Consider the following 13,176-nt stretch of genomic DNA (forward strand, 5'->3'; position numbering starts at 1 on the left):
AGAAGGTGGACTGGAGGTGGCTAGTACTGGGTTTTACACTTAATGATGAGAGCAGAAAGGAGAGTGAGTGTACGAAATCATCAGCTTGGTGTATGGTGGTGTCACTGAGATGCAGAACTTAAGAGCAAATTTTGGTGTGGGAGGGAAGGGGTATGTGAAGAGGAAACTGATTAGTTCCAATTTGAACATACTGATATACAGGAGTCAGTGGGACATTCAGGAGCGGTTGTTCCAGTTGAGAGATGAATATTACACTCTGGAGCTCCAGAGTGCCATCTGGCCTGGAGACCCGTTTTGAAAGTGAGCAGCCCATGTAATGAAAGTCTTGGAAGTGGGTAACATCTCCCCGGGACAGAATTTAGGAAAGAATCCTGAGGAGCACTAACATTTATAAAGGACAGATGTTTAATTTCATTTATTCCTAATAATTATTCTGTAGAGATAAGTAATATTATCATTTATGTTTTACTTGAGAAACCCAAAGCTTAGAAAATTAGAAGCTAATCAGTTTGAAGCAGATCTGAGATTCAAACTTTGTGTCTATGAGCCTCCAAAATCGGTGCTCCTTTGTGTATCTCAAAGCATTTTATATACCCAGCTCTTGAGAGTAAACCTTCTCCGGCCTGGCCCCCGCCCCTCGTATTTGACGATAATTTTGGAAAGTTATGTAATGGGAAAAGCCTTGCTTGAAGTGTCTTGTCACAGCTCTGGCACTTAACTGTTGTATTACTTTGAGATGTTGTACATATCCCTACAACCTGTATTTCAGGGTTGAAGTGAAAATGCTTTTCGATCACTCAGTGCTTTTTACATTCATAGAGGCTATGTATTTTTTTTTTTTTTTTGCCCGCGCCATGTGGCATGCGGCATGTGGGATGTGGGATCTTAGTTCCCTGACCAGGGATCAAACCCGTGTTCCCTGCATTGGGAGCGCGGAGTCTTATCCGCTGGACCACCAGGGAAGTCCCGAAGCTATGCATTAATAACAATACACGGATCCTTGTTACATTTTTATCCAGTGATGGGCTGGGTTATATACTGTCAAAAGGTTTCTGCCTTTCAGCTTATATCAATTAACGAGAGTACTTAACCAGATATGTTTGTAAACAATATTTCCTTGTGATCTGCTGAAGTCAATCGATATTTTTAAGCATCTACAACTTCACCGGGTCAACAAGAGAGAGACTCACCACCGCAGAGGGCGGGGCTGGAGGTGGGACTATCGCCAGGACAGGTTCCTTTCCATGACAACGGTTGCTATGGTGACTACTGCGCCTTCCCGTTGGTCACTGCCAAGCATATTGCCTTTCCCCTGGCGGACGTCATTGGATAGCGTTCTGCAGTGCGCAGGCGTAGGGCTGTCGGGGGCCGTAAGTGAAGTGTCGCAAAGCAGAAGGAAGGCGGGAGTCCTGTTTGCAAACATTGAGGAAACCGAGGCTGTGGAGGACGCTATGGCGGATGCTCCGTGGGCCGAGATTCGTGAGAAATTCCAGGCTGCGCTAGCCTTGTCTCGGGTAGAATTGCATAAAAACCCGGAAAAGGAACCGTACAAATCCAAATACAGCGCCCGGGCGCTGCTGGAAGAGGTCAAGGCTCTGTTGGGCCCTGCGCCTGAAGACGAGGATGAGCGACCTCAGGCCGATGACAGCTTGGGCGCAGGGGACCACGCCTTGGGACTGCCGGCTGAATTGGTGGAGGCCGAGGGGCCCGTCGCCCAGGGGGCAGTGAGGCGGGCGGTTATTGAGTTCCATCTCGGGGTGAACCACATCGACACGGAGGAGCTGTCGGCGGGGGAGGAGCATCTGGTGAAATGCCTGAGGCTACTGCGCAAGTACCGACTGTCGCACGACTGCGTCTCACTCTACATCCAGGCTCAGGTGAGAGCGAGCCCGGCCCTGGTGTTGGCTGGAGGCCAGTGGGTGGCGAGGGGCCCCAACTCTTGCCGAGACCAAAGGCAAACGTATAAGACACGATTTGTCCCCACGTGTTCGCACTTTTGTGATAAGCGGCTTCCAAACTCCCTCTCCACCCTCTTCGCACACTCCACCAGCATTACTTAATTGCTTTGCGTAGTCGTGGTCAACGCGTTGCTTTCCCGAGAGCCTCCAACTCTCCACCATTCCAAATCCTGTTCATTCTGTTAAGAAAAATCCAAGGTAATTTACTTCTTAATTTAAGGTCTCAAGGAAATTGTAAAGAATGACCAGAGTACATTCTTAATTTGAAACAAAGTATCTAAAATCTTACCTTTCTGTTCTTGCCATAGTCATTCGTTTGCTTCCCAGGGAATTCCTGCCTGTTCTTCAAAACCGATCTCAAGACTCACCTCATACTTATATATAACTTTCTTTGGATCATTTTGTTCTGAACTGACCTCTTCCTCCTACCTTTGAATTCTTAAAATACTTGTTTCCTATTTATATGGTGCTTGGTTTATTAAGAAATAAGTCTGACATTGTGGTCAGGAACATAACAGTTCAGAATACAAATATGTATGAACTTTTTTTTAAAGTTATTTATGTATATTTAATTTATTTACTTATTTATTTTTTGGCTGCGTTGGGTGTTTGTTGCTATGCGCGGACTTTCTCCAGTTGCAGAGAGCGGGGGCTACGCTTCACTACGGTGCACGGGCTTCTCAATGCGGTGGCTTCTCTTGTTGTGGAGCACCGGCTCTGTAGTTGTGGCACGCAGGCTCAGTAGTTGTGGCTCACGGCCTCTAGAGCGCAGGCTCAGTAGTTATGGCTTACGGGCTTAGCTGCTCCGCAGCATGTGGGATCTTCCTGGACCAGAGCTCGAACCCGTGTCCCCTGCATTGGCAGGTGGATTCTTAACCACTGTGCCACCAGGGAAGCCCTTGTATGAACTAATTGTGTCAGGTACTTTGCTTAAGTAAGCTCACAAACCCTTACATTCAGTAGTTCAAGTTCCTAGTATATGTGATCCAGGGAACATTTACCACAATTGATCTTATGGTGAGTAGGTCTCAAAGAAAAACCTCAGAATTAAAAAGGAAATTGTATAGGTTATATTCTGTTATCATGGCCCAATTAAATGAAAAGCTACATATAACAGGAACTATATCTCTTTTTGCTCACTATTTGTAATCTCAGTCCCTGGCACATAATAGGCCCATTCTAAATATTTGTTGAGTGGATGAATGATCTAATGAAATTCATAAGATATTGAATTCAAACAAAATCTCAGTTATTTGAAATTTTCTTCAACCATTTGGCTGCCTAAAATCTTAATGAACATTAAAAAAAGTACTTCAATATCTCAAAAATTGAATTAGAAACCTTCCTTAATGTAATATAGGATCTCCAGTATTTGCTGTATTTTATTGATTTTAATATGCATGTTCTTAAATAGATTAATATCTCTGAAATCAGGATCCATCTTACAGCTGATTGATTTTGTGTCATAATTTTCTTGGCAATGTTTTCTTGTTGATACATAAAATAATTGTGTCTTAAAGCTTGTGACATCGTACGCTCAATGAATTACAGTATTTTGAACAGTCAGCCTTTTCTGAAGGGTGAATTATTAGAGATATTTTTACTAAAACCAGGAACAAAACCTTGATTAGATGTTCTGGCCGTTGCAATAGTATAGAAAGCAAATAAGAATATTAATCTTTAAAAGTAAAAATCATCTTTTTTTTTTTTTTTTGCTGTACGCGGGCCTCTCACTGTTGCGGCCTCTCCCGTTGCGGAGCACAGGCTCCAGATGCGCAGGCTCAGCGGCCATGGCTCACGGGCCCAGCCGCTCTGTGGCATGTGGGATCTTCCTGGACCAGGGCACGAACCCGTGTCCCCTGCATCGGCAGGTGGACTCTCAACCACTGCGCCACCAGGGAAGCCCCAAAAATCATCATTTTTATATGTGATCCTTATATACCTAAAAAACCTAAAGTCATCAACTGTAAAAGTCTTAGAACTATTAGTCTGATAAAACAGGAGGATATAAGGTAAATATATAATATCAGTAATATTCTATATATAAGCAAAAACTTGTTAAAATATTATTTTCAGAAATTGCATTTACAAAGAGAGTATTGGGGTAATAGAACTGATAATCTTAAAAGGAATGATATACCATGTTCCTAGGTGGCAAGATTAAACATATTTTCCTGATGTTCATTTATAGGTCTGATGCAATTCCTGCTGAAATCACAATAGGCTTTCTTTTTTCTTAGAACTGGACAAAATGAATATGTTTATCTGAAAGAATAAAGAAAAGTGAATATAAAAATATGAAAAGAAAAGTAATGCACTGGAACTAGCCTGGGAGGTACAACAGTAGTATTTTAATTAGATTGGGCTTATGCTAGTCTGTTTCTGAACTCTACTGTTCAGTTGATCTGTTTATTCCAATGGCATTACCACTCTATAGCATTTTATTACGTTTAATATTTGCTATATATGATGAGAGATTTGACCTCACTACTAATAAAGCAAACTGAAAGAATGAGATAGAAAAATTGTATCACATTGGCAGAGATTATTAAAGATATTGGTTACGTTTATTGTTGGAGAAACAATGAGGAGATGGATACTGCCCATTAGCATTATCGCTAGTGGAAATATAAATTCATAGAACTTCCTGGAGATCAGTAGGTATCAAAACTCTTGAGTCAAGACTTTGACTTCGGGCTTCCCTGGTGTCGCAGTGATTAAGAATCCGCCTGTCAATGCAGGGGACACGGGTTTGAGCCCTGGTCCTTGAAGACCCCACATGCCACGGAGCAGCTAAGCCTGTGCGCCACAACTACTGAGCCTGCGCTCTAGAGCCCGTGAGCCACAACTACTGAGCCCACGAGCCGCAACTACTGAAGCCCGCGCTCCGCAACGAGAGAAGCCACCACAATGAGAAGCCCACGCACCGCAACAAAGAGTAGACCCCGCTTGCCGCAACTAGAGAAAGCCCACGCACAGCAACGAAGACCCAGTGCAGCCAAAAATAAATAAATAAAATAAGTAGTAAAAAAAAAAAGACTTAAAAATTCCACATCAGTATTCTAAAATAATATTGAGACAGGTATGCAAAGGTAGGTTAACATGGATGTTTGTCACAGCATTGTTAGTTTCAAAAAAAGAATAAACATTAGTGAGATCTATAGTTAAATAAATACTGGTACATCCATACAGAAGAACAATATGCAGCCATTAGAAATAATGATTTATACTTGTTAACCAAAACTATCAATACTAAGAGGAGAGGGAAGACTAAAAGGCATGTTTGGAATTACATAGAGTGATTCCATTTTGGCAAAAGACTACCTGTGTGTGTGTATGTATGTGTAGGAAAAAGTTTGAAAGTATCAGTCCATGGGAATTTGTGATATTCTGACTCTTTTGTCTCAATCTGGTGTCTCCTTCCTGGGAAACTATAGATATACAGGACCTGGACCCACATTAGATTATCAAGGGAGACCTTCCCCAGAAGAAGGGGGCCTTAGGAATGGTTTTTATCTGGTTTTCCTTCTAATTTGTGCTATCAGCAATATACACTTGCATTTCCTGAGTGAAATTTAACTTGACAAATTAGTAGATTATTCTCCCCACTGCCAGGATACATATATATAAGGAGGGCGGTTTTTGTGTGTTTATAGCTTTATTGAGGTACAATTGATGTACAGTAGACTGCACATATCTAGAGTATACAATTTGATGAACTTTGACATCTTTATATTCGCATGAAACAGTTACTGCAATCAAGGTAATGAACATATCCATCACCACTAAAAGTTTCCTGTGTCCCTTTGTAATTCCTGTCTCACTCCTTTATTCTCTCTCCCTTCTCCTTGCCCTCCTTCACCACATTTTCTAGAATTTCATAATGGAATCATATGGTGTATACTCTTCTTTTGGTCTGACTTCTTTCAATCCGCGTCATTATTTCATTGCTGCATCTGAGATGATATTTTTTCTTCCTTTTTTAGTCTGTTAATATGGTGAATTACATTGATTGATTTTCCAATGTTAAACCAACCTTTCTTTCCTGTGATAAACTCCACTTGGAGTTTTTGCCAAGCCAAACGAGTAAAATATTACCCTTTTATATATTGTTGGACTGGATTTGCTAAAATTTTTTTAATATTTTTTGTATCTTTGTTCATGAAGGATATCAGTCTGTAGTTTTCTCGTTGTATCTTTGGTTTAGTATGAGATGGGAAGTGTTCTTTCCTCTTTGCTTTTCTTGATGAATTTGTGTAGAGTTGGTATTATTTTTTCCTTACATTTTTGGTAGAATTCACCAGTAGTACTTTTTTAGCAGTTTTTGTTTTATATTTATTTTTTTTCCTTACCTATTCTGTTATCCCAAGGGCAAGAACATGATGTTGCTTTGTGAATGATACAGTACTTTCTGATGTATTATGGGATTTATATTGTAAAAATAATTCATGTAGAATGTCAAAAGCAGTCACCTATGTGGAGTAAACACTGAAAAAAACAACACTATTAATTTTGAAAAATCAAATCAGTTCTAGATCCCTTGCATGGTCCTTAACTTCAGGACCTCAATAGGTTATGGTTAAAAAAAGCCTTTAGTCGTTTGTAGACACACTCTAGGGTCTCTACTTGATTTAAGATTTATGACACACCAGAGTTGTTGCTTTCTGTGGCACAGCCTACCCTGGATCTAGCAGCCTAAATGCATCACCATCCCGTCAAAATAGAGTAAATGTGGCTAACCAGTTCCTGGTAGTGGGTGTGTCGCTAATCTGTCTAGGCTAGGTACAGTCTTCTGGGGTTGTGCTGGTGTCATGGCCAAATGGAGTATCTCAAGGACTGTTGTCAGAGGAAAAATAAGCTGACCTAGGGAGTGAGAAAAGGTGACTTGTGGATTAATTTCTAAATTCAAGAAATGAATATTAAGGGAGATTATATTCTCTGAGGCTAGGTGGGCAGAATAATCGGTAAATTTGTAGTGGGCCAGAGCCCTTTAAGCTTCCCCAGGGTACCGCAAAGGATTGCATAAGTAATATAGAGGAGAGAACTGCCCAATCTCAGTAATTTATCACTATGACCTACCTGCAGTCCTAGACACTGAACACTGATCAAGTCACTTAAAAAAAATTATAGAATAGGTATATTACATGAAGCCATGAGACCAGAGGTCTGTGTTTCAGGGCAGTGATCATGTCACCTTTAAACTGTAGGGTTTCTAAACATGTTTTTTTGTGTCATGTACCCCTTTTGCAATCTACTGAAGCCTGCATTTCATGAAACAGAATAATGATTTTAAATGTATAAAATAAAATGTAGGGGTTATAAAAGAAACCAATAACATAGAAGTTACTAAAATATTTTTAAAACAAATGTATGATATAGTGATACATGAGCTTCCTTATTAACACATTAAATAACATCTGTGTCTAATAACTTCCATAATTTTAAAGTACTAATGAATATAAATGGTATTTTGAGATATCTGCAAGCTGTAATATGAAGATTTTTTTCAATTCTATAGGCCACAGAAATCCCAGGTACTGTAATACTGTTTCGTAGGACATAGTGAAAATAAGTTTGTAATAGTTCTCCATCTGCATTCATAGACTCTGAATTCTCTTCATGGGTAACTTGTGGGTCCTTGGGCCCAGGTTAAGAATTTGCTTTAAAAACTTTGTTTTCCTTATTCTGTTCCCTTCCCTAGGGAGGTAAGCAAAAGATGTTGGAAGCCCAGCCTCAGAGGTATCCCTGTGCCTGAAAGCCTGTCACAAGCATTGGGAGGCAGAGTAACCTGTCTAAAGGGGAGCTAGTCTTGAATTCTGACCATGTAAACAGGCCTGATTTTCCCTATACAGAGTCTGATAAAAAGAGTCCTGTGGCAGGGGAAAAACTGGCTTAGTTTTTAAAATGTAACATTGTACCCCTAAATGTAGCAAATTGAAACAACAAACTTTTATTATAACAGGAATCCAGGCATGGCTTAGCTAGTTGCTTCTGGCTCAAGGTCTCTCATCAGATTGTTGGCCTGCTTGGGGCTGCACTTGAAGGCTCAGCTTGGGGAGAACCTACTTACAAGCTCACTCACGTGGTTGTTGGCAGGATTCAGTTTCTTACAGGTTGTTGGTCTGAGGGGCCTCGATTCCTTGCTGGCTGTTGACCTCCCAGACCATGTGAGCCTATCCATAGGGTGGCTCAGAATATGGCATTTGGCTTCCCTCAGAGAGTACAAGCAAGAGGGAGCACCCAAAATGGAACCACAGTATTTTGTAACCTGATGTTGGAAGAGACCTTCTATCACTTTTGCCATATTCTATTTGTTAGAAGCAAGTCACTAAATCCAGCCCAGACTTAAGGGGAAGAGATTATACAGGGCATGAGCACCAGGAGGCAGGAATCACCAGGGAATCCATCTTAGTGGCTGCCTCCCACGACGTAAGGACAGTAGTATTATGAATAATTAATTCATGGTTAATCAGACTGTGGTATTGATACTATCTGATAGGTAAGTATTGACTTTGAAACTATGAAAACTACTTCATTGGAAGATTTTTATTGTCATTATTTGTCTTTATTTTCCAGAATAACCTGGGTATCTTGTGGTCTGAAAGAGAAGAAATTGAAACTGCACAAGCTTATCTAGAATCATCAGAAGCTCTATATAATCAGTATATGAAAGAGGTATGTTGCATGTCAGATAAATTTTAATCTTTTTTTAAAAAAAAATACTTGTTTGGCTGCACTGGGTCTTAGTTGTGGCACGTGGGATCTTCATTGCAGTGTGCGGGAACTTCTGGTTGCGGCGTGTGGGATCTAGTTCCCTGACCAGGGATCGAACCTGGGCCCCCTGCATTGGGAGCCTGTAGTCTTAACCGCTGGACCACCAGGGAAGTCCCTAAATTTTAATCTTTGATTGAAACTAGTCAAGAATTGACATTAAGAATTCCTCACTCATAATATTGGAATATGACTTTTCAGTATACTTTGGGACCTCTCTATAGAGCTGTCTAGGTGGTCATCTAATAGCTGAAATTATTTTATATTAAAAACTTCAGAGTTCTTAAAAATACCCCTTGGATAAGGTCTAATGGCAGCCTTAATCCAAATATAATTGTGTAAGAAATATTATTCTAATATCCTAAAATACTGATATTTGCATGTTTTCATCTATAATCTAAAATTTCTGTTTTGATTTCCACTGAGGATAGCAGTGCTTAAAGGAAGGCAAACAACTACCTAAGCAAAATATCTGAAATATTGGAGGCACTGGTTCTCAAATTTCAGCATGCATCAGAATCACCTGGAGGACTTGTTAACCCACAATGCTCATCCCCAGACTCTGATTCAGTAGGTTTGGGTTGGGACTTGAGAATTTGCATTTTTAACAAGGTGCCAGGTGCTGCTGCTAGTTTGAGCACTGCACTTTGAGAACCACTGCTTCAGGGCAGTGATTTTCAATAACTTTTTTTTTTTTAACTGTAAAACCCTTCTGAAATACAGTATGTAAAAACTGATTGAGGTACTCTGGTTAAACAGATCAGAAGAACCCTGAGCCCAATCCACTACAGATACCTTCTTCCCTCCCCATTGTGGTAGTACAAAAGAGATGCTGTAGAACTTCTAGGGCTCTGGAGAGCCTAAATTGAAAACTTTTACTTTAGAGGGTCACGGTCCTACAAAGGTGAACTTTGTAACACCACTGTGTTACTGTTCATTTCCTTAGTAAATTTTACGTACCGCTTGGCAATCTGGAGGAGGCTATACATGTTTGGGGGCAAGGAGGTAGATAGGAAATCTCTGTACCTTCCACTCAGCTCTGCTGTGAACCTAACACTGCTCTACAAAATGAAGTCTATTAAAAAAAAACTTGGCAGTCTTCTAAAATTAAAATGGATTTAGTTAATTTTGTTTTGAGGCTATGTGTAGCACTTCTTTCTTTTTTTTTAATATTTATTTTTGGCGCTTTGGGTCTTCGTTGCTGCATGTGGGCTTTCTCTAGTTGTGATGAGCAGGGTCTACTCTTCGTTGCAGCGCGCAGGCTTCTCATTGCAGTGGCTTCTCTTGTTGCGGAGCATGGGCTCTAAGCACGCAGGCTTCAGTGGTTGTGGCACACAGGCTTCAGTAGTTGTGGCTCACGGGCTCTAGAGCGCAGGCTCAGTAGTTGTGGCACACGGGCTTAGTTGCTCCACGGCATGTGGGATCTTCCCAGACCAGGGCTAGAACCTGTGTCTCCGGCATTAGTAGGCGGATTCTTAACCACTGCGCCACCAGGGAAGTCCCAAGCACTTCTTTAAATAACCAGATATTTTGAGGTTTTTCAAGTCCAGGGTTAAGAATCAATGTCTTATCAAGTTCACCAGTGATTTATACTTTGCCAAATTTAGTGGTAAATTCTTAGTCCTCATCTTATTTGACCTATCAGTAGCATTTGGCATAGTTGATCAATCTAGCTTCTGGCTCAGTTGATTAGTCTCTCTTCCTTGACATACTTTTTAGATTTAGCTTCTGCTTGTCTGTTTTTCCTTCTTTTCAGTCCTTGTTGCATCCTCCTTATATCCCCAACCTCTGAACAGTGGGGTACCCAGAGTTCAGTGTTTGGATGTCTTCTCTTTCCATCTGCATTCATTCCCTTGTTCTAAATATCATCTCTGTGCTGATGACTCCCAAATTATATCCCCAGTCTGTACCTCTCTAATTCCAGACTTGTCTGTCCAACTGCTGATTTGGCACTTGTACTTTTTATGGAGTAGGTATCTCTAAAACTACTAACACTGAGTTTCTGATAGCCTTCCTCTCCCTACCTTGCTTGCTATAAACACCAGCTTCTTTCTTCAGTTGTTGAGGCCTAAAACCTTGGAGATGCCTCTTCTCCTCACACTATCTAATACGTCAGCAAATTCTGTTGGCTTTACTTTTAAATTCTGTCTAGAATCAGACCACTGCTGTTACCATCATCTCTTGTTGTAGTCTCCTAGTTGGTCTTCCTGCTGTCATACCCCCTTCAGTTCAAAGGTAAATCAGACCACATCACTCCTTTCCTCAAAATTTTCAATGGTTTTCCCATCTTACTCAGACTCCAAAGACCCTTGAAGACCGGCAAGTTCGGCAAGTTCATTTTCTGATCTGGCTACCATTACTTCTCTGATTTCATCTACTATTCTCCCCTGTCTTGTTCTGTTCTAGCTATACTGGCCATCTTGTTCTAAAACACAGCAGACAAGCTCCCAACTCAGGGCCTTTGCCCTTCTCTGTTTCCTCTGCTAATGCCACTCTTCCCCTAGATATCTACCTGGTCACTCCCTCATTTCTTTCAGATTTTTTTTTAAAATAAATTTATTTATTTTATTTGTTTATTTTTGGCTGCGTTGGGTCTTCATTGCTGCGCGTGTGGGCTTTCTCTAGTTGCGGAGAGCGGGGGTTACTCTTCGTTGAGGTGCACACGGGCTTCAGTAGGTGTGCTCGCAGGCTCTAGAGCGCAGGCGCACGGGCTTAGTTGCTCCGCGGCATGTGGGATCTTTCCGGACCAGGGCTCGAACCCATGTCCCCTGCATTGGCAGGCGGATTCTTAACCACTGCGCCACCAGGGAAGCCCCATTTCTTTTAGATCTTGACTCAGACATCTCCCATCTAGTGAGGACTCGTTGGCCACTCATCTGACACTGTAGACCACCCCTCCGCAGCACTTCCTATCCTATCCCCCTTTCCTGCTGTTTTTGCTTTGCACTTATCACTAACATATTCATTTTAATGATTTATTTATCACCCATCTTCAGTACTGGAAAGATAAGCTCCAGGACAACAAGGATATTTTTACTATTATATTCACTGCAGCATCTAGAACAGTATCTATTTCTTGATAACGAATGATATTCTGCCTTGTTCAGCCAGATCAACCAAAAAAGGAACAGTGTTACTACCGTGTGAATGCTTGAATGAATTTAATGGAGGGTTTCAGTTTTAAAATATGTAAGATAGTGTTCAGTTGGAGAAGTTTAATTGCTTATATGGTTTTCTACTTGCTTGGTATCAGTCAATAATTAATAATTCTGAATAAAAATATTTTTAATATTTCATAAATTATTGACCTAATGGTGGCAGAAGTTAGAATGTCATTTTTAAAAATCTGTAGATACAAAATGTAGTTCTAGATAAAGGAGAGATCTAAACAGAGTGGAGAATCACTGAATTTGAAGATAGGAAACCTGGGATTTCTCGTTTGACTTTCGTTGTAATGAACTGACTTGGGAGAATTCAAATTTTCTGTGCCACCTATTCCTCATTTGTAAGATGGGGATACCCCTCCTGTCTCAACAATACAGAAGTGTTACGGGGATCAGATGATAAAGTAGTTAATGCAGAGTCACTAGAAATACACTATCTAATAATTGCAGAATGGTTAAATAAATTATGATACTCTTAGCAAGGGAATGTGATATAACCATTAAAATGATAAATATTTAGATCATCAATACATGGAAAAGGGGTATAATATGTACACCTTGATTACAACTATATTAACATTTTTCCTGGTAAGGCCCTGCAAAGATGAACTAGATGATATAAAAACTAACATTTTAGTTTCATAAAACTAACATTTTAGTTTTAGAAGATGTAACTAATAAAAACTAGTATTTATTGAGTGCTTAAGCAGGCTACATTTTATTCTCACAACAATACTATGAAAGAGGTACTGTTATTCTCATTTATAGGTGAGGAGTTGGTGATTCAGTGAGGTTAGCATATACTATGTGACACCATCAGAATTTAAATATGGTTCATCTGACCCCAAACTTTGGTTCTTTCTACTCTACCATGCTACCTTCCAAGGTAATATTATAGTTAAATAGTTAGTGTATTAAAGGGATTCTTTTTCTCCATAAAATTGCTCAAATATAGAATAATAAAAAAGAAAATGTAGTTGTGAAGAGTTATTTATTAGTAGGTTTTGGGTGGGGGGGTGGTAAAGAGACACAATCTTATAAGCCAGAGGGATTTTAAACATTGATTCATTCATTTATTTTCAGATTTGAGATACACTTGATGTATATACTACTGTGTACGTTTAAGATGTACAGTGTGATGATTTGATTCACAGATACATTGCAAATGATTACCATAACAGGGTTAGTTAACACCTCCATCACCTCACATAATTACCTTTTTTTTTGTTTTTGTTTTTGTGATGAGAATATTTAAGATTTACTATCTTAGCAACTTTTGAGTA

At 40.1% G+C, this 13,176-nt stretch overlaps 1 protein-coding gene across 2 annotated transcripts in view; it reads left to right on the forward strand.

The window, feature by feature from the left end:
* Positions 1–1,349: 1,349 nt before the first annotated feature.
* KIFBP (kinesin family binding protein) overlaps positions 1,350–13,176 on the forward strand; it is a 38,194-nt gene continuing 26,367 nt past the window's right edge. The window contains exons 1-2 of one of the 2 annotated variants that reach the window (XM_022590741.3): positions 1,350–1,877; positions 8,535–8,633. In XM_022590741.3, the coding sequence (XP_022446449.1) occupies positions 1,452–1,877; positions 8,535–8,633 (525 nt within the window). In that variant the 5' untranslated portion in view covers positions 1,350–1,451. The remainder of the gene's footprint in view (positions 1,878–8,534; positions 8,634–13,176) is intronic. The other variant, XM_022590742.3, reaches the window with a different exon arrangement.

This window comes from Delphinapterus leucas, chromosome 16 (assembly GCF_059928025.1).
Source record: "Delphinapterus leucas isolate spDelLeu-1000000601 "Yukka" chromosome 16, BTC_Dleu_Yukka2, whole genome shotgun sequence".
Lineage (NCBI taxonomy): Eukaryota > Metazoa > Chordata > Mammalia > Artiodactyla > Monodontidae > Delphinapterus > Delphinapterus leucas.